The following is a 22,500-nucleotide window of genomic DNA, read 5'->3' as shown; positions in this document are numbered from 1 at the left end:
TGCCATACAGATTAAAAGTGTAAATTGAGCCTCATCTGTTATATTTCACTGTTGCAGTATTTCCAGTGGACACCTGAGGTTTGAACACACCAGCGTGAGCTGAGGTCAAGCAGAATCTACCTCAGCACAGACTTAAGTGAATCTGAATATAAGTATTAGGACCCACAGGCAACAAGGTGCTCCAATTTCCATCTGAATTTAACTATATTTGTTCTAATTTGTTTCATAGATACGTATCAAGGGAATGTGGGGTCATTTAGAAATTACTTTTATCACTGAAAAACAACTGAACTGTGTCTTCTGAAAGGCAGAGAAAACCCATTCATCCATTTTTACGGCAATACAAGTAACTGTGCCCTGAGATATAAGGGACCTTTGAGAAGGTTGGGTTTTTTACTTAGTATCTTTTTTCAAACATTTGTAAGAGTTGAAAAGAACTTCTGAACTCCACTCAAGCTTCAAATTCAGACATTCTCCTCAAAGTTGTGACTGTTTTTTATGTAAGTCTTCAGTGGTTTTAATCATGATATAATGCTGTATTAATCACTTCTAGATGCTGTAACACTATTATTACAATATTCTGTTCCTTATGTTGCTCCCAAGAAATTTCATTTTGTGCACCTGTATTTCTTTATTATGGTGGCCTTCAAGGGTCTGTACTGGGACCAATACTACTGACTTTCTTCAGTGACATAGCCACTGGGATTGAGTGCACTCCCAGCAAGTTTGCAGATGAGAGCAAGCTGAATGGAGCAGTTGATCTGGTGGAGAGAAGGGATACCATTCAGAGGGACCTTGAAAGGCTTGAGGAGTGGGCCTGCATGAACCTCAGGAAATTCAGTAAAGCCAAGCATGAGGCCCTGCACCTGGGTCAATCCCCTATATCAATATAGGCTGAGGGATGAAGGGATTGAGAGCAGCCCTCCTGAGAATGACCTGAGGATACTGGTGGATGAAAAATCGGACATGAGCTGGCAGTATGCACTTGCCACCCAGAAAGTTAATCTTATCCTGGGCTGCATAAAAAGAAGTGTCACCAGCAGGCTGAGGGAGGTGATTCTCCCCCTGTACTCTGCTCTGAGATCCTACCTGGAGTATTGCATCCAGCTCTGAGGTCGCCAGTAGTAGACAGCAAGGACCTGTTGGAGTGGGTCTAGAGAAGGGACGCAAAAATGGTCAGAGGGCTCTAACACCTCTCCTATGAAGAAAGGCTGAGAGAGTTGGGGTTGCTCAGCCTGAAGAAGAAAAGGCTCTGGGGAGACCTTATGACCTTTCAATACTTCAAGGGGGCTTTGTAAGAATGACGGAGACTTTTTACCAAGGCCTGTAGTGACAGAACAAGGGACAACATTTTCTAACTTGTGACATAAGGAAGAAATCTTCTACAATGCTGGTGATGGGACACTGGAACAGTTTGCCCAGGGAAGCTGTGGACGCCCCATGCCTGGAAGTGGGTTGGATGGGGTTTTCAGCAACCTGATCTAATGAAGGATATCCCGACTCACAGAAAGGGGCTTGGACTAGATCTTTAAATGTCCATTCCATCCCAAACCACTCTATGATTCAATACTATGCTTTCCTTTCCATGCTTAAAAAATTCTGATTACAGAACTTTCATTTTTTACCATATGAGTTCAGTTCCTTTAAGGGTGGTGTCCAGGTCGTTTTTATTACATTTATGTGGTTGGAATGCTGCCACTGTACAAACAGGGAAGATTACAAGATGTAGACATTAAAAAAGCACTACACATTAAGATACTAGTTTCCCTTGTGCTGTAATCTTTTAGTATTGAGGACTTCTTTTTTTGCAACGACAGTTCAAAGATTGCTTTGATGACTAATCTGTGGAAGAATTAATAGCTTAAAAGACTAATCTTTTTTGTCAACTATACTTGCTCCCACATCAACAGTAAATCAAGACCAAATCAAGCAGTTCAGTTTTTCCATGCAAAAATAAATTTCATAGGCTTTTCTACCAGCAGCTTAAGAGTACAGCCTGTAGAAAATGCTGCCATACAAACACCTCCTTCTGGAAGTGCAAGCACAAGGAATATAACATTGGCTCTTGAAACTAACATTTCTCTCAGCTCTAGAGTTTGGTTTTCAAAATCAGAGGTTGAAAGGCAAAGTTCAGGCATGTTGTTTAAAGATGTTAAAGATCTTACATTTCTAGTATTTTCTGTGTATTTCCAGGCGGAAGTAACTATACAAAATACATATGAAAAACAAACCCATTATTTTTCTTTTCCATAAGCAAAACAAGATTTAATCACCCATCTTTTAAATTGCTGAATACATTCCTATCTTGAACACTTTCAGTATAGCATGATATATCTCAAGATACTCATTGTACATAGAAAGCAAAATATTCAGATTGGTACTTGTTTGTAACTAACATGGAAGTTTGTTTGTGTGCATGTTTCAATATATTTAAACATAAATTCTGAAGAATATATGCCACGTCTTTTTATTAATAACTGTGCTACTTAACTCCTAACAAGAAGTCACAGCTCAGTGATGTCTGAGTTCTGATCAAAACTTATCTATAAACAATTGGAATCTGTATTTGAATGATCACTGAATTGATGGAACAACCTTGTGTTCAGAACTAGTCCGTATTTTTCATTGATGACACAGAAGATAGAATAGAAAGCATGGTTATTATCTTTGCAGATGTCAACAAAATGGGAGGTAGTGCAAGCACGTTAATAAAGACGATGAAATTTCAAATACGTGGCAACTTGAGAAAATCCAGGTAGAGGTTTAGAAAAAAATGTTATATGAAGAAAGGCTGAAAGAAGAATGACTTAGGTTATAGAATGAGCAACAGGTCAGATGCTAGAGAACTGCTAAACTCTTTGGCAGAATAAAGGCATGACAAAGTTAGTTCTTAGTAAGTATTACAATACCATGTTCAGATGTCCTCAGCAAAATGGCTGTCTCCTATTGAAAAAATGCTGGCAGACTAAACCTCTACCTAAGCTCAGGACTAACAGTGCAGTGTAACAAACAAAGGAGATGCCTGCAGCAACAGCAAAAATAATATATGGCAGTGCTACATTATTTCAAAGAACGTTTTGGCAAAGACATACACAAATGAACAGTCTCAGTCCACCTTCTTTACAATTGGTGGTTCTACTGTTATAAAAGAAAACTTTCCCTGTACTCCAGCAATTTCAAAATGAAACTCTCTGTGAGAGGCCTTCGCAACAGAAAAGGATTCTAGTAACATGGAGAGCTGCTCGCTCATCTCAGAACATTACTTCTTCCTTGCTCATAGATCCCAGAACATGAAGTCCCTCTGTCTCTGCATCTGCCTCAAATACACACTCTTCTGCATGCTTTACAGATTTACATGGAGATTTTTCTCTCACTCCTGCAACTGGCAAACTACAACTTCATGTTATCATGCTCTCAGATGTATACTATATTCTTAAAGACATCATTGTTTATATTATTTAACTGGAACAACTGCCAAGTGCCAGGAGACAGGTAACAGTTGCAGAACAGTTACAGAGGCCTCATGAAAACCGTTTGTAGGCTGCTGAAGAGGAGCTTTGAGGCTTCAAAGGAAAAAGATAGATAACAGGACAGGCAGCTGAGGGATAAATATATACTAGGAAGGAATGTATAAAGTAACTTCCAAATATTTAGAGATGAAGCCGAATTCCCAAAGCCTACAATAACTCTTCTGATACAAGGTGAACTTGTCTTCTGAGTTTTGCACAAGATAAGCCTGATCCCGCTTTAGGAAAACTTGTTTAGTGTTACAGCTACTAAAATCTAGACAACAGAAACAAGTGTTACATTCAACTTTTAAACATCGGAACTTGTCCTGTTGCTGACAAGAAAACAACCAGATCCTATAACTGAGTACATGATTTCTTAATTAAATTGAGTTGAGCTGGTGTCAACAAGGAGAAAAGATACTTGGTGCAATATTCTCAATTATGGATAGCGTGTTTTCTACAGAGGTTTCATGTCATATCAGCTTTAATGTAAGGGGATACTGAATCCAGCAAAACAGCAGTAAGAAAGCAGGACAACAAAATATAAATCATTATAATAAACAAGGTTTGGACTCGATTAGTAGAAATAGTGCTCACCCCAGGTTTTCAATAGAAAATACAACTTGTCTTGGAAAAAATATGAAGTCAGACAATGTGGTTTATAGCCATCAGCAGTGAGGTACTACAAAGACTCTTCCCTTTTCCTAAACCAGAGATGTAACAATTTAAGTTTCACTGTATTTCTATCATCCAATTCTATAGTGGGGGGAGGAGGAAAGCAGGCAAAGGGTTTGGTGTTGAATTCTGAAACCCACTAAGGAAGCGCCACAATCCCTCCAGGATTCCCAGTGGAATCTGGGTCCTCTAAACATTGTTGCCCATATCCACCAAAATCTCTAATGTTCTGCTAAAATCATTTAACAGAAAGTCCTGTGGGACACCATGACAGAGACATGTAGTCTCTCAGACAGATAAGTCAATGTAATGACTGGTACTGAAAAGACTTTGCTTTTGGCTTTGTACTGAAGAGGTGGTAGATGCTGTGAGAGAAAAGCTGCCCAGGCCCATGTGCTTACTTGTGAGCTTTTTAGCCAAGCGTACGTTTTGCAACAAGTCACATAATTTTTTTAAGACCTTTCAGTGCATTTTTTATTCCACACAGGGGTTGCAAAAATCAGTCTAAAATCGTAAAAGGGTGATTTTTTTCCTGGGTTGCAGCTGAAAGTATTTTGTATTGCTATGGTGACTTAGGCACCTAGTAACACTAGAGAGTTTTTTACTTCAGCATTCAATGGCACAAAGGGCAATAAATTAGATGATGTCTTGAAGTCCCTCCCAGGCTTATTTTCTATGAGACTTTAATTTTGATACTATTGACTCACAAGCTTTCCTAATGCTTCATGTAGAAGTATATAAAGATGACGAATTTTCTGGAACTCAGCTGTAGAAAGCTTTCCCAGGGGAATCTTTGGGACTGAACAGCTTCTAAGCCATATGTGGTATGACAACCTCGGTTGATTATTTCTTTAAAGATCTTGTTTGCCTGTTAAAGTAATAAAGACTTTTAAAAGTTAAAAAAAAAATAAATAAAAAATTACATAGCTCCCAAACAACTTTAACCACTTCCTAAAACAAATGATGTGCAGTTTGACGCATTCTTCCTTACAATTCTGTAGACAGCCTTAGCCCACAGACATTATACCTTCCAAACCAGCCGGTTAATCTGCAGATACTCTTCCAACCGTACTATTTCTTCACTGTCTTTACTTCCATTACATTGACTATGCTTCAATACAACAAAAGAACAAACAGAACATGCTATACTTGTGTAACACAGCATCTTTGATAGAACTGCACATGTCCAGTGCAACTCTGAACACCTGCAATTTTTATTTACAGTTTTACTTATTACCGACACTGCCCTCAATTCTTTCATGCTGTAGGCATCCTAAAAGTGCGATTTTTACTCAGCTACAGGAGTGTCCTGTATACTTTAGGAGGAGATATTAAAAAGATTCACACCTACAGAACTCTTCAAACTGTGGAAGTCCGACAATTATCTGTGTACAAGTCAACAAGGGATGCTACTCAAGCACAATAATACTGTGGCCAAACTAACTCTTTCTGTACATTCCTGTATTTTAGTATTTGAAGAACATTTTTAATCTTTATTTTTTTCTGAAGCATCTTGACTAAAGATTTCTCTGTGCTAACATCTAACACTGTACAAAGTGTTTTCCTAGTTTAACCTGTTGAAACAGAAATTATTTACAACTTCCATTACTTTCAAAGCTGTGACTTTTGTTATACTTTACTATGAAAACACTTTTCACCACATTTTATTTAGCAAAATGATAATCACTACATTACAGATGTAGTAACTGACCCTTTTGTTGTGGCATGGGTTGTTTTGCTTGTTTGTTTGTCTTTTTTTTCTCGTAAATCTGAGCTAGCACTGCCTCAGGAAGAGCTGTATCTCACCTTGCCAGTACAGCTCTAAGTCTGTAGGATATTCTATAGCAGTTTGAAAAGAAAAGCTTTCCTTTCCAATCCACTCTTCCTGATCCAGAATTTTTATATTTATGCTTTAGTAGGCAAATGGAGACAAATCCTCAAATCCTACAGTATTTTCAAGATATCTAATTCTATTACTTTGACTTTCCACAATTTCATGCTGTTATAAAAAGTTTATTATTTTTCTTAAGTAGAAGTGAATTGTTTACTGACGTGAATATGTACAGCCATTTAGGGAAATACTAATCCAAATATTGAGAAAAGGAAGAAAGAGTATTAGATGAGTAATTAAATACAAATTCAGTAATGCTGCAACTGTCACTGAATCCATTATTATTTTTCCTTGAACATCAGGAATCACCTCCCCCATGTATATTCACATGTACTGAAATGCTGAAGAAGCATTAGTATTTCTAGATAAAATAATGTCTATATGGAAATCTCAGCCTGTAAGCATGAAAGGGGGGAAGTACCTATTGTCACATATCCTTGCCAGGCAGCTGAGGGTGTGCTACCTCATTTCACTAAGGAGAGGGTGAAGCTACAACATCATGGTGGAAGAAGACTGGAAATGTGATGCCTATAGAAGCACTGCTCCTCAGTGGAGATACTTCTGGATGTGTTTTGCCAACTTGCCACTTTCAAATTATACCCTTCCACCATGGGTCCTCCAAGAGCTGTGTTGAGAAAAAAAAAGGAAGTAGCAATCTTTTCTTCTCTCAAATGCAACACTGAAACACGCAAAAAATATCTTAAAACATGCTCCTTTTTATATGTATCATCCTATCCATCACCAAGATTTCAAGTCTACTGTGGTGGAGCTGGTGCACTGAATTGGTGGTGGAAAGCAGAGACAACAGCCCTAGCTGGCAGGCACTGTTGCAGACTGACAGGAGATAAGAGTGACTGGAATAATTAATTAGGCCACTAAAGTTTGTCTTCTTTAGTTCATGGCTAGAGGAGACAGAGTAAGATGAAATTAATGATCAGTGGTCACAAAGTCCCTCTGGTGCATCAAGCAAGGTATAGAAAGAAGTAAGAATAAGTTTGTGTATGTCTATTACTGCTTTTACAACCTTGAAGACTAGAGATTTTCTTTCCTATTGATAACAGGGGTTGATAAAATCTTATCAGTGACTGCAAAAGAAGCTAGTGTTCTCCATGCATTGCATTCCCTTCAGTTGTTCTAAGATAAAAAGTAGGTGAGTCCCTTTGGGGGAAAAGAAAATCACAAACCCCATCATTACTAACTGCACAAAATTGGTCTGGCAAATACTTTTGTGATACCTTAGAAAGACGCATCATTGCAAGAGGATCTTCCTTACTCAGTGCAGCACATGGCATTTCATAAAGTTTATCCTGGCCCAGTCCTTCCATCCACACAAGTCCTGTTAATGGATTTACTATCCTATACATACACACTGCTCCCCCTAATTTGATGCCGTCTGCAAACCTGATGAGAATAAGGTCCATACTCCAGGACATCTGGAGTATGGTAAAGATGCTAAACAGTACAGGGCCCAGAGTATTCTTATGTCCCAGGAGAAATCAGAGAATACCCAGGTTTTGCAAATGGAAGACCAGAGTAAGAGGCAAGAACAATTACTAATGGGATATGATGCTCTAGCATGAACACGGCAGACGAAAGCTACTCTTGAGTTCATATATATATCTAGTATCAGAGGAAAGGGGGACAGCAGGAAGATACTTGTTGTTAATATCTGAAAATCTGAACATGATGGTATTTTAAAAAAGAATATGCCACAAGCTACACAGATGGTCTGAAAATGAGGAACAAAGAAGGCAGTTTAATGCCAAAGTCCAAAAGGTGATTTTATCTGTATCTTTTTGATTTTAGAGGAATATAGTTTACAGAAAATATTGAGACATTACACTTCTACTAACAGGAAAAAACTCTCAAACCTTTGTAAAAATCACTTAGAAACTCATGGGTTAACAGTGCATTCATTCCCAATTAATCCTGCCACAGCTATGAAGATTTTTTCTTGTTCATATTTGAACAGAAAAAAAGGCTCCAGATTTCAACATTAGCAATTTTGCTAATGCTGCAGACTACCAAGAGTGTACAAATTTTCAAAGATCTAATAAAAAGATTTTAGATCTGGGAAAACTCCATGTCTTATTTGGGAGAAAAAAAAAAAGAAAAAAAAAATTTTAATGAACTAAAATTGAGAAATGGGGCTGTAAGCAGTCACAAGAATATCAGATGGAGATTAGGAGTGATTAGGAGTGACTGAAGGCAGAATAAGAAATGAGGGAAAGCCAAAGACATGAAGACAAATGGTTTCCTGGGATGAAATCCAGATCTCATTTAAGTCAATGGCAAAATTCCCCTTGACTTCATTAGGGCCATGATTCCACTTGTGAAGTTTATTCACAGCAGAAGATGTAAGTGAAATAAGCAATGCATCTGACAGAAACCTTGGGGAGAAGGGGGAATAACCAAAGGGAATACACACTGAACCACATATTTTTCTACTAGACAAATGAGGTGGAATAACATGTATATGCAAGACCACTAATTTTACTTGCGCTATGAGGCTTCTAACAGTAATACAACAGTAAACAAGGAGAGCTGATGGATGTATTTTAATTTGCAAATTCCAGTGAGAAACTGCAAAAATCTAATTCATACTAAAATTAGACGTAAAGATTTGCCAGTAACAAAACTAGTTAGATGACAGAAGAACAAAAGATTATTTCACAATATGGAGGTAGGTTAACAGTGAGAATTCTCTAAGATCCTACATTACATTTCTATTGTGAACATAATTAAGAATACCTCAGAAGAAGATATAAACAGAAGTAACATTACAATATATTTAAATTATTCATATGTAAAGTTAACTGTGAAAAAAATAACAAAGCTGACAATCTATGCCAGATCAATTTACTGACGACAAATTACAGAAAGAAAATAAACTACCCATGTACATCTACCTACAGTAACCACTTATTAGGAATCCTTCAATGGTGCCTCTCTTGAAGAAGTCAAACCCCAGTACGTTAGACTAACTGGGACAGAATAATGACAGTGACAATAATATAAAACATGTTTATGCATTTATAGTAGACACTCACTTCAACTTGCATGTTCAAGGTACTTGACTACCTTTTAGCTATTACTCACTCATCTCATAAACAATATAGCAAAATCCAGAAAAGAAAAACAGAAGTGACCTATGACATGCTAAATGTATCTCTGTGAGGAAACATTAAACGTGATAGGCGTGATTTAATTTAGCTGTCACTGAAGTCAACACAAAAGGAGTAGCAGTTTGGAGATACGAGCAAAAGTGATACATTAGAAATATCGATTAAAGGAAATTTAGGGAAAAAAGCAAATGTTCACCTTCACTTTACCCGTACATAAGTTAATATGGCGTATTTATGATCATTTTTTAATTAGTTATACCACTACTAATTTCTTCTAATAATTAAAAGGCACAGAGCTACTGCTAAAGAAAGTTTTTAGAATCACTAAGTTACACAGATAATGAGTTGTGGGTTTTTTTAGTTTTATTAAATATTTTAATAGGATTAAAATACGTATGTATTGAGTAACTCTGAGATGTCATCTGCCACTACTCTACAGGAAAACATCTTAAAACGTATTGACCTTTACATTGCAGAAGCCAGTCAGCTGTTACTTCATGAAGATCAAGAGCAAATCTTTTTCCTTTCATAGGTACTTTCCAACTCAGGGATGATTTTGTGATGCTTATCTACAAAATACACCAATACATTTGATCCTAAAGTGGCTGGAGATGGAGTTTAGTGCTTCTTGCCCTACCAGTTTGGCCATGCCAAGATTTTTAAGAATGAAGTTCTGATTAAGAAGATGATATGACATAGATTTTCTGATTCTAGTGACTTATTAAAATTCCCATCCTTGACATTGGCTTGTTCCCTTTGGTGTCTAAATAAATGTATTTTTTCTGTGATAGAACCACAAAAAAGTAGAAACTTGACTAGAAATTAGCTTAGGGCGCAGGCCTCTAAAGTCTTTCAAACCGTCAACTACATCTAGTTCAAACGTCAAAAGTTAACATGCTAAACAAAGAAAAGGATTAGGGAGAAAGAGCACAGAAGTTTTAAAGGTAAAAATTCAAAGGAAAATGACAAAGGACTAGAGATTTCAGTGTCTGAATATTTTTGTCGTTGAAGAACCATCGAAAAAGAGCAAGCCTGAAGACAACAAAGTTTAAGAAAAGAGGCTATGGATCTGGCATGCTCTGTAGTATCTAATGGTTGGGAAGTTCTAAAAACTGTACCAGTTACACAGAAACTTAGCAGCAGCAACTAAATATGTCAATATTACGTGTGTGTTAGAGCAGGCAAATGTTCTCTATGTGAAATCTGGAAAGCTACTCAGTGATCCAGGAAAAGCTGAGGGAGAATTTGGACTGTACTATGTGTGGTTTTATGCATCATAATATAAATGCAGGATATATAGAATTGCTTTTCCTATTTCTGTTGAAAACTTTTACATCAGTAAAACTCTGCTATCCCAGAAAACGTATAACCGAGCAGCTCGACAGTGTGGGACAAAAAGGCTGAAAATAACACCCTTTTACTACACTTCAGCACACTTTTTTTTGATTTTATAAGCTAATCATCAACATTTGTCTACAGTGGCACCTAAACACTGTTCTAATGCAGCAGCAAGGGATTAAATAGCATTACACTTACATCTGAGCACGGTACATTTTTTCCTTCTGTACCTAGACATTTACAAATGTCGGAATGAACAACGTATTGCACTGTATATATTTCATTTGGCTGGAATAGAGTGCCCTGGGAAGCAGAAGTCTGTTGATTGATAAGTATTTTTGATGACTGTTTCGAAAGTTTCAGTAGGATGCTACCAAAGTATTTCCTTTTCATACGCCAAGTTTCTTGGAGCATTTATTTTTCTATTTTTATTTTTTCCCAAGGTTTAAGAGCATGGACTTGAAGCGATGACTACCTTTCGCTGCTCGAACAAGCCCGGAGAATGGCCAGCCCTTTGGTATTTTTTGTTTTGTTGAACAGTTAACAAGTAGAACCCCACGTCACAATTGGCAGGGACACATGGGTCAAACTGACCTGTGCAGGACTTGTCTGCACTGCCCTAGCTGAGACATGTCACATTAGTTAAATTTTATGCTCAATATATATTTTTCATTCAGTCTTAGAAGTAAGAGTGCTTAAAGATACTTAGCTATGAAAACTGTTCCAGATTACAAATAAGTGGACTTGGACAATTCAGCTAGTTTCCAGTTACACATAGCATACATGAAAAACCTTTCTTTTTTCCAGATTTATCATAAGAATTGAAGAAAATATGGCTGGAAGGAACCTCAAGAGATCATATAGCCTCTTTATCCTCTTTCCCTACACCGAAGTAGGATCATTTATACCTAAAACACTTCTGACCATTTCCAATGTGTTTTTAGAAGCCTCCCATATCAGTGGTTCCACTGTGCTGGTACACATATAAGTACTTAATTATTCTACAGTCAGAAAGGTTTTATTTTTCTGGTGTCTATCCTAACTCTTCTTGCTGAAATGCTAATCAGATATTTCTTCTCCCATTCCCAGTGGACAAGTTCACTCCCATCTCTGCACAGTGTTCTGCAGACTGTTATCATTTCCAGTTTCTCTCTTCCCTAGTATTTTTAGTCCTTCCTGAGTCTTCAGAACAGGCCAAACAGGAAGAACTGGGTGGAGGATAGAGCTTACTGTTACATACAACTTTGTTGTTAATTATGCTTTCACAATCACATACCTTTGTCAGCACACATTTGGTTGGTAACCTGCTATAACTTTCAGAGTTTTACGAATGACTGTGTATCCAGTCATCACCACCTCATATTTAAAACAGATATTGTTCTCATATGTAATACTTCAAACTTAATTCTAAATTTTATCAGAACATCTCACAGAATTGCTAACAACACAGAAATATTAATCATGCCTCCTATGTTTATGCTATTATAGATTTAAGATTTAGATTTGAAGAGTAACATGTCTGAAAAATATGTTATATCTGTATGGTCTTTGAAAGAAAACACAAATATAGTCTGCCTGCAGACTGAGCTGATTAGCTGAGAGATCACAGAGCCTGTGTTAACATACCATGCCTCTTAACTGCATATTTTGGTCTGTGCTTAACACAGACTTCTGCTTTCCAGGGCACTATATTCTAGCCAAATGAAATATATACAGTGCAATACATTGTTACCGCATCTGTAAATATGTAGCTACAAAATAATAAGAAAAACCCCAGCATGTTTTAAGCTGTAATTTCAGTAACTCCAGATGGATACAGAAGCATAATAATTTCTTTCATGATGCTATGAATAAAAGGGCATGCATAGTAACAAAACACTACTTGATGGATGCTTATCTCAAGGTCTGTTAGGGCTACTAGTCATGGTTTACCTTTCAGTTTCATCTACCTATAGTGCTGTCTAATGCCAACTGGCATTGTGTCAAACACTTCTCTAAACGAAGTCTGATTCTACCTGGGGAGAGTACTGTAAGTAATATACAACTTCCATTCAAACTACATCTGAAGATGCTTTTCAAAAATTAAACAACTCAATTACTACCTAAAGACTGCAAGAGTTTGGGGATAGGATTTGAAAAACCTTTTTGTTTTGCCTTTCTACAGCACTTACCACAACAGGGCCCCAGTCCATTCTTATTACCTTACCATAAAAATAAACCACAACAGTTTAGCTGGATTTAGCTAAAATATGGGCTTTCTTCCCCAAGAAGAACAGAGAGAGTCACATTATGTACAAATACATATGGAATGCTTTGAAAAATTGTTAACACCTGCACATGAAAATCCAAACTGTGTAGTTTTATGGAATGGCTACCAGAAAGATTAGGAGAATGGACAGTCTACTGAACCAGAAAGAGCCTGTTTGGTCTACCAAAATAAAGATGCAATGTTCACAGTGTGCTCTCTAGAACACATTTGAGAAATAAAGAAAAAGAGTAAGAAAGACTATGTAAGCTAGAAAATATGTAAGTTAAACTAAATTGGAATATAGTCTGGAAATTGGAATGCAGCTGATAATCATCAAAGGAATGAAGTTCCACAATGGCTTTTGAGATAGACTATGATAATTTTAAGAGAGGAACTGTATGACATGGTTGTCTACAACATAACTCTGATTTCCTGTGTTCTTAGAAGAAGAGGAGATAAAAGCTCGGAGAACATTTTTTCAGCTGTGATGTCTGATAATGCCAAATTTGCAAGGAATGAAGGAAAGGAGGTGGAAACATAACAAAAAAATAAAAATCAAGTTGGGGGAAGTCCCTAATTACACAGAGTACTACTATCATAGCATAATACTGCATCAAAGAAACATTTCCCCTTATCCATCTCAATCAGAAGCTCATGGAAGTCTTTGAAAAGGGTTAGTGAGAGGTCACAATCATACAAAGGTTCTGCTACATCATTAAACCTCTATTAATGGATACAGTGAAACAAATGAACTTCGTAAGTCTAGGTGAAGGAGAAAGACTACTGGATTTGCTCAGCCTAATTAAAGATACACATTTAATACTGTTGCTAGTTTGAGAAAACCAATGGAACATCTGTGTTTATAACCCTAACAGAGATTATATCAGGGTCTGTATTTCACGTACATGTTCCTAAGTACTGTTCTAAATCACAGACTGCTGTTAAATGCAAATGCACTTTGCCAGAAAATTGTGAGCACTGCTTTTGTACATGGACTTTACTGGGTATAATCACAGCTTGAGTCACCTTGAGATGTTATTACTTTCATGTGACCTACACACGGGGTTTCACACTGAGAGGAAGTCTTTCCATAAACTCTAAAAAAAAAGTGCACTGAAACTTTCAGTCTTTCATGTGTAAGGTGCTTAGAGTTAAAATTCTGAAGATTTGACTAAAAGTAAAATAACAGCACTTCCTCAGCATAATAGCCCATATTTTTCGATTAATCTTTGCTTTGATATACAGATTGTAATTAAAACTACTAGTGTAAACATTATCAACTGGATATAATTGTATGTTTTTATTTCACTGTTTACATGATATGTAAGTGTAAAGATTTTGGACGTGTATTTACAGAAAAAATCTAGAGAGTCTACTTTCAAAAATCACTCAAAGTCCAAATGCAGTCATCAAAAGGGGGTAAAATTCCTAACTGTAGGTGCATTTTTAGAAATACACTGTTAATGGCACTATCATCTTAACAGGAAAAGCATGAATAGGTTGCCCATACACTGAGAATTTGTGACAGCAGTACCACAAAGTTTTCAGCCAGATAGCTTCCAGAAAGAATACGTGAACCCCCCCCCAGGAGCCTACCAACTTCTACAAGCCAAGCTATGGGGATTTGACACTTCTCAGCTGAGGACACTATATATATGGAGAGATCTTTTTTTCAAGAACATTGGGAATGTACTGTTACTGTGCAACAGCTGGGGCTGGAATAATGCAAAGGAGACATAGCAACCTCTGCTCTAAAGTAAGACATGTAACATTTAAGATGCTACAGAGGAAATGATGAAGGACTGGAATATCAGCCTTGGAAGATAAGAAAATGAACAGAAGCAAACCACAGAGAACGAATGGACCGAAAAATAAAGTAATGCAAAATAATAATAAACCAAATATTTAGGAAAATATTAAGTGAAAAGTTATGTCAATATGAGTGGTGAAAAATATTATTAATCAAAGCATCATTGCTTATTTTTTCATCAGTGTCAACACATGAATGGCTCTGTATGAAGAAAGTAGGGAGTCACAGTCACACCTCAAAGAGTTTACTGTCACATGGTTGATACAATTAGTAAAGGCAAAAAAAAATTCAAATCAAATGGTAAGAAAATAGTATGATAAAGTGTTGGACTGCTGGACTTGCCTGTCACTTTCAGATGCTTTGCAGTGCTAGGCAAAGACAAAATCATTTCCCTGTGTATTCTCACAATAGAGACTCCTTCAATGGAAATATGCTCGGACAAAAGCTGTAACCTTTAAGATCCTGTTTCCTAGCTGTTTCTCTTTTTATATAAAAATAAAAATCAATTGTTGTCACAAAGTCTCTTTGCCCATTATCTTCCTTATGTTAGATTTATGAATAAAAATGTGTGAAATTAAATTATACAGGTACTGAAATATCATATGATTAGGTGAAACATTCTTGATGAAAGAAGGATACCCAGAAATACTGCAATTGCTTCCACATTCATCCGCTCAATTACATGCTTCTCACCTATTTAATAATGCTTGTTATATCCCTGTTAATTGATGTGTTTTGAGAGAATTTATTTTCTTATACACTACATCAAGTCTTCTACGATGAACAAGAGACTTGGATCATAGCAGTCTCATAGAACAGAACAAGCCTCCAAGGTAAATGCAGAAAGATCATGAAATGGACAATGCAATGATAACCAAAAAAAAAAGAGGGGGAGGGAAGACAGGGGATTGGAACATTATGAAGTTAAAGAAACAAGGGAATGAAAGGGATTTAAACAGGAATGATAGGTAACCTACTGTAAGTGGTGTGAAAGCTTAACAGTGGGGGACTGGAATAATCAGATATGGGAACAACCTGACAATGGAATGCTTTCAAACTGAAGCACCTCAAAAGTAAATGATCTTAGAGCAGAATAATCATATTTGCCTCTGGGAATAAAATTTAAAGATTAAAAAAGACTGAAAAAAAAAACCCAAACCCAACCCCAAGTTTGATGATTATGCAGATAGACCTGCAAAAAGAAATGATCCAGTCAGGTCAAGAGCGAGAAAGGTAAAGCAGTAGGGCTGGGAATGACAACAGAATACAAAGGAAAAGGTGATTGAAACCACAGATGGTTGAAACTCACCTTTTCACAGACAGAACTGAAGATGAAGGACCGTACTGGACAAACTCGTTTTTAGTAACTCATTGACTCTTACTCTTGTTCATTTACTAAAAAGTTATTACTTCTCACAACAACCTTACACAGTGTTTTCCAGAAACAACCTTAAAGCTGGGTATGGGGTATATGTGTGCATTGATATTTGGCTTCAAACAATTCCTGTCCTATGAAATACAGCACTAAAATAGCTGAACACAAAGTCATCATGAGATGAGACTGTATGAATTCACTTTTTAAGATGGGACTCTAATAAACCTATTTTTTGTTTTCACTGTGCTTCTTTGAAAAACAATCAACAATTAAAATTCTAGAAATTAGAATGACATCCATTATCTCCACGATTCTGGATTTGCTGTTAGGAACTAGATTATTTTCATAAATCAATTGAGAATATAAGAGATTAGTTGCATTGTCTTCAGTGTACACTCTCATAAAGTGTGAGGAGAGAGAAAACTATGACGACAGCCTCTTCCACAAAACCTCACCAACAGGATATTTGCATTCACTATCTCCTCTGCTAACTCTTCCCACTTATTAAATGAACTACAGTGGGGTTTAACAGAATGGCATAACTACCCCACTGTTTCCTATGGTGAGACTACATTTTCTCAGACCACAGTTTTCCAAGCTTTCTGATGACCCATTTCTTTTTGTTTCCTCAAATGCTATGAGCAGCTTTGCAGATTAAAATTTTACCTTTTCCCCCCAGATTTATATAGCGAAGTAAACCAGAATTTTGCATGATGCATTTGCCAAAATATTAACATGTGGACAAGAGATGCACTAAGTGTTCTGGTGATAAACACCTTGGTCTGTGCCAGTTGCAATAATCACTTAAGGGCGATGAATCTTTTACAAATGCACGAACACCAGCAACACAGTTGAACTTGATTTCCATTCCTGATATTCCATCACTGAGAGTGAGAATTCTTGAACATATAACAGAGAGAAGAAAAATAATGGCATAATGCTGATTTCATTATGATCCTGATGTTCACTGAAGAATCTAAATGTACTGGCTCTGAAAGAACTGAGTTTTGACTCCCCCCAAAACTCCTCACCAGTACACTTGCTACGACGCAGGTTACAAAGGAGTTATCACTAAATCATGAATTGCTATTACTGTCCCAATTATCCAATGTTGTTGTTTCAGGGGCAATGAAAGTTCTTCCAGCTTCCCATAGTCATGCAGCTTTAACTGCACTTGTCTGGATGGATGCGGTTGGTTGGTTTGTTTGGTTTTTTTTGCTTCGTTTTGGGTTCTTTGGTTGGTTGTTTTGTTGTTTTTTTTACTTCAGAAGTCTGCATTTATACCCCAAAAGTATGTGCTGTGGAGCTTCCAATGAAATCCGTGTACAACTGTTATGCAAGATTAGCGGCACCTAGTTCTACATAAGTAATGGGGTTTTTATACATGAAATACCTTCCTTTGTGTTTGTCACTTTGAAACTTGTGCTTACCAGCTAAAGCCCACAGTATTTTGGAGTAGTCCATGTTCAAAAAAATGAAGGAAGAAACAGCCTTTTGTATTGATTTAAATGAAAAGATAATTGTCTGACACTTATTGTTGACAACTGATATTAGAGGAAATAGGGATTTTGAACAGAACATTCATGCTCATAACAAGTAACTTCTTTTCTCAGTAAAGATTTATGTCAAGGGAGCACCTAGTGCCCACATCAACCTACCAGGAATCTGATTTGAAGGCCAATCAAAGACAGAACTTGGATTTAATAGAATCATAGAATCATAGAATAGTTAGGGTTGGAAAGGACCTTAAGATCATCTAGTTCCATACTACTGAAACACAGAAAGTAAACTTAGGATTTGAGATTCCACTAGTGATATGCTGCATACTGGATCATGGAATTACTGTCTTTAGTCAGACTGGGAATGGAAACTGGGATGCATGCAGCATAAAATTTCATATGCTTTAAGGAACTATTAATACAGGAGCTATCCCAACTACCAGGCCATGGCTATATTGATCACCTAAAACTCACTGCAGTATGTTAAAGTGTTGAGAAATGGAGCAGATTATATATCATTACCCAAGGCAGGAACTGTAAAGCTTTTAAAGTACCACTGCCCTAAATACACTGGCTGGGATTCACTGCACTTAGCAAGCATTTAAATGTTCTACATTTACCTGAAGTTATATCCCTACCTTCATTCTCTAGTTAATGAAAAGATACTATTTTCTAAGTAAGCTGATTCACCCACCTATTTTAGGTACCTGTCCACAGATGGATAAATTGATGACTCTAATTGCTTTTACTACTGCTTCAAAAACCAGATGTGAAGTATCAGGTTCAAATCCAAAGACTGGAATAATTTCCCCACTTTCTGGCACTGAGTAGCTAAGGTATTACACTAGCAGAAATCAATTTCTCTGATAATGTTCTCATGCTCAAAGCACAGAAATACTGACTACTGTACACACACATACACACACTCCTCATTATGCTTATTAAAAAAAAATTATGCTCAAAAAATAAATGCGAACATTCCAAAATAAGAAACTTTGTTATTTACCTGATAAGAATATCTGATAGAATTTTAACAACCAAATGTCTGAGATGCTTGGCTTTGACACTGTCACTGGGACTCTTCACATTTCCTGCTGATACTCTAATACCAAACAAATGTCTCTCCCTGGAAGCTTGTCTCAACTCCAAACTCTGTCCCTTCCCAACTGAAGGCTCTGATCTCTAAATTGATGCAGCCTCTTGCCTCTTTCCCTAATACCATGCTCCGTTGCTCCTGGCTGTGCGCCAACTTCAAGATGGTAGGCAATGTAATTGCTTAGCATATTCCTGGTGTTGTGGCTAGTACACTTTCCTGGGGATCAGGAGATGGAGGTTTCATCTCCTTGGAAATTAACAGAGCCACTGACTTCACAGGTGAGTGCAGTAATTATGACCCCCTCAACAACACTTCTCCAGGGGAGAAAAACCCAGACCTCCTGGTTGAACCTTCTCAGGAAGCTACAAGTATGCAGATGCTTTTGGCAGTAAAATATACTTTTTCTAGTGTATTAAATATTTTTCATTTAAAAAACTCCAAAGCCTGGGATTATGTAATCTATGTGGGTAATGTAAAATCTAAAATGTACCTTCACTGTTACCCTATTCCTTATTTATTTCATTCTGTCATGCTTTCCCTATGTTCTTTTCTCATTTCCTTAAGTGATGACCTTTAACAAACTGAGGCGCCCTGGCCAATGGAGACAAGGAAGATGTCTCTCTTCTTTCTTGTCCCTCTGCCTCCTGCACAAGTCTCTTCCTTCCTTGACTTCCTTGACTTCCTTGACAGTAAATTTCATTTACTTCCTTTTTCATATTCTCAGCTCCATCAGTAAGGAGAGAGCAAAAATTGTATAAATGAACAGGTATCTAGTCCTAGCCTGTATCTTTTGGCTGACAATTCTTGGTCTTTCAGAAGGCCAGTAATCTTGCACTAAATTTGGTGTAAGGGATGAATAAGCGTAACCTCTTTCTCCAGTGATATCTCAGTGCATTTACATTCTGTTGCTTCAATCTCTCAGAGAGTTGTAAGTTTCAAAAGACCCAGTGTAGCAAGTCCCAAAACTGTCTGTTTTGACAAATGGCATATCATAGAAATGAGAGAGGAAGGCTGAATCATGTAACTCATGGGTGTAACTCAAGTTATCTCCCTTTTTTTTATAGGCAACAATACGCAGTATTTTAGCTATCAACACAGCTATAAATGTAGCCATATCTACATAATCATATGCACAGATATCTCAGTTTATCCAGCAGAATGCCAGACAGCATATAGGGTATGTAAACAGATCTGCCAAACACTTAGAAAACAACTTTAATAACAAGTGTCATTCTTTTCTGTAACGTAGCTGTTTTTAACACACATGATCTAACTCTTGTTTGCTCTTTAAAGTTTTATTGTCTTGGCATTTTATACAGGAAGAGAGCATTAGCATACTCAGGAGAACTGCTAAAAGTAAAAGGCCTCAAGCTACCCACTGCATGGTTGATAGCATAAAGCATGGGATATAAAAACTTTTGTCTGATTGCTCACTTTACTTGTTTTAGAGTAGTGTTACTCTCAAGAGCATATATTCATGTTCTTTCTACTTCAAGTTTTATTACTTCTTTTGTATTATTTAATACATCTAAAGACACTTCCAAAAGACAAATTTTTCCATTTTGAAAAAGTAATGGTTTGGAACCTGATAAAATACATGAACGTTCACAGTGTATTATTTTCAAAGGCAAGTAGAATAAATGTGCAATAAAACAATTAAATGTGTGACAATAAACATTTCTGTGTGATCACGGGTATATTAACATGCCAAACAAAAGAAGAAAAACTAGGCAAAATATTCCCCCTAAAAAAACAAAAGGGTTGGATCAAAATAGATTCTTTACACACCAGAGCATAAGTAAAAAGGGAGTCTGGTCTCAATTACTGTTATTGCTAAATATCCCAGTCTAGAAATTAAAATTAACATTAAAAATGTGAACGAGAAAATGAATGAAGGCAAATTGGATGAGCTATTTTAAATACAGAAAAGAAGTCCATATTGTAGATACACGTTAAAAATCATCCTACAGTAAACTTAAATCTACGTCTACTTAGATATCGCACTGCTAATTATTATATAAATAACCTGGGAAACAATACCTCCAAGATACATGTTTTACTATTTAGTAAACAAGAAACTGCCATGTTTGACATCACTGATTAAGGCCAGGCATTTCTAAAGCTTCAGACACATTTCTGAAATCCACAATACATCAATTTTTAATACTTCCACTCTCTCAGCTCCATTAAAAAGATGGTAGGGGAAAGATTTTAGAGTAATTAATGATATAGTTAGCTGCTAAATATTAATAGGAATCGTAGTCTTGCATAAAATATAACATATAAACCTTGCCAATACAGACGCACCAGTAATTAAACTTGAATATGTAATTACACTGATTTATACGACAGGCAAAAAGTTACACTTTACTGGCTTCTATGTAAACTGTGGGCAACAGTTAAACTTTGCATTTTATGGTTTATATAAATGGGCAATATCTCTACTACAGTTCATAAATGGTTTAGAGACTCATAGTTAAAATTACAACTAATTCCAACATGAACATTCCGACTATATCTTACAAACCAGACTGTGAAAATGACCACCGAGATCAGCCTCCTGTTACATTCAATGCTTGCAAACAAGAAGAAGAGGTTAAGAAAAAAAAAAAGGGCAAAAAAAAAGAAGCAAGGTTACACCAATTTACTACAAAGTAAATGAAGACTCATCTATTTAAATGGTGTAATATAAATGTTTAGTTTCAAACATACACTTCCAGATGTTTCACTTACCGTGTTTCAAAGCACTTTTGAGTAATATTGTGTCTTAGACTAAGGCATTTTTTTCTTGAAGGGATGCTAACTGCACTTACATGTGAGGCTGAGGAGAGCAGCCCGGACTGCTATTTCCATTACTGTCAATGTGATCCAGCGAACCATTGAGATCTTCATGGACTGCCTGCAGTAAGCCACTGGATGCGTTATTTATCAATCCTGGGTTACTAAGTAATGGTAAACTACTCTCTGCCAGTGCAGCCTACCAAAATGAAGAGTAAAAATAAAAAAATATTAGTCCATACATACACAGATCACTTCTAAATGTTCATACAATGTATGAATGTACAAACACAAAGCAGCTCATTTTGGGTAGTTGCAGAAGTGGTCAGAAGGATTCTGTGCATTTTCCAGTTTTCACATTCTGAATGTAACAGCATCTGTATTTCCAGTTTACTATTTCTCTGACATAGGTTTCATTATTTTCCATTATTATGTTCCAATATTCATGGCACTTTCTAGTTTTACATTATTTTTTGACTTTGAATTACACTTAACCCCTATGCCCTTCCACACAATGTATGGCTCCTTTATAATGCAGGCAGCTGCTATACTTTAAAAAATGACCAGAAGTTAACTCAAAATAAAGAAGTCCTGACATTTGCCTCTTCTGCATAAAAATTATATATTATAATTAAACTTTAAAGTTTTTGCCATGAGCACCATGTTCCCCAACACTATGATGTGAAATCATTTATGACAGCTTGGATAAATATTAATGCATATCCACATGCATTTGCAAAAGCTTCTATCAATCTAACATTTGCAGCAAAACTGAGTGTTCCAGATTTTGCCACAGGGTGTCCTTCTTGCTTCTTCACATCAAAAGGAGCATGAATAAGAACTAGTACTTCTTGCGGTGCTACAACTTACTTGGATGATAAACCCAACTATTTAGAATGACCATCAGGTCCACATAAACATAAATACAGGTAACAATATAATTTCTGTAACAGGAAATTAAGTATGTCACACATAAGAACATAATTAGTGTGTGCAAAGAAAGAGTAATTTAGTATTTTTTACCTGCAAGCTTGCATTAAGAGCTGCTCCATAGCCTAAGCTGGTGGGTATGTTTTTCACTAACGTTGGGCTTCTGAAAATAAACGATTTTTCAAATTTTAAAAACAGGCAGACATCCTGGCTGGCTCACTGGGTT

General features: G+C 36.6%; 1 protein-coding gene across 3 annotated transcripts in view; it reads right to left on the bottom strand.

Moving 5' to 3' along the window:
• The window catches only part of FOXP2 (forkhead box P2), a gene marked incomplete at its 5' end in the record, with an annotated part of 185,946 nt that overhangs the window by 4,811 nt on the left and 158,635 nt on the right, over positions 1–22,500 (bottom strand). For all 3 annotated transcript variants that reach the window (XM_080611991.1, XM_080611992.1, XM_080611993.1), the window contains 2 exons: positions 21,380–21,543; positions 22,368–22,437. In XM_080611991.1, coding sequence (XP_080468117.1) covers positions 21,380–21,543; positions 22,368–22,437 — 234 coding nt within the window. The remainder of the gene's footprint in view (positions 1–21,379; positions 21,544–22,367; positions 22,438–22,500) is intronic.

The sequence above is a fragment of the Psittacula echo genome, assembly GCF_963264785.1.
Source record: "Psittacula echo genome assembly, chromosome: 1".
NCBI lineage: Eukaryota > Metazoa > Chordata > Aves > Psittaciformes > Psittacidae > Psittacula > Psittacula echo.
Note: the sequence above shows the minus strand (reverse complement) of the source record. Positions and strands in the feature narration are given on the sequence as shown.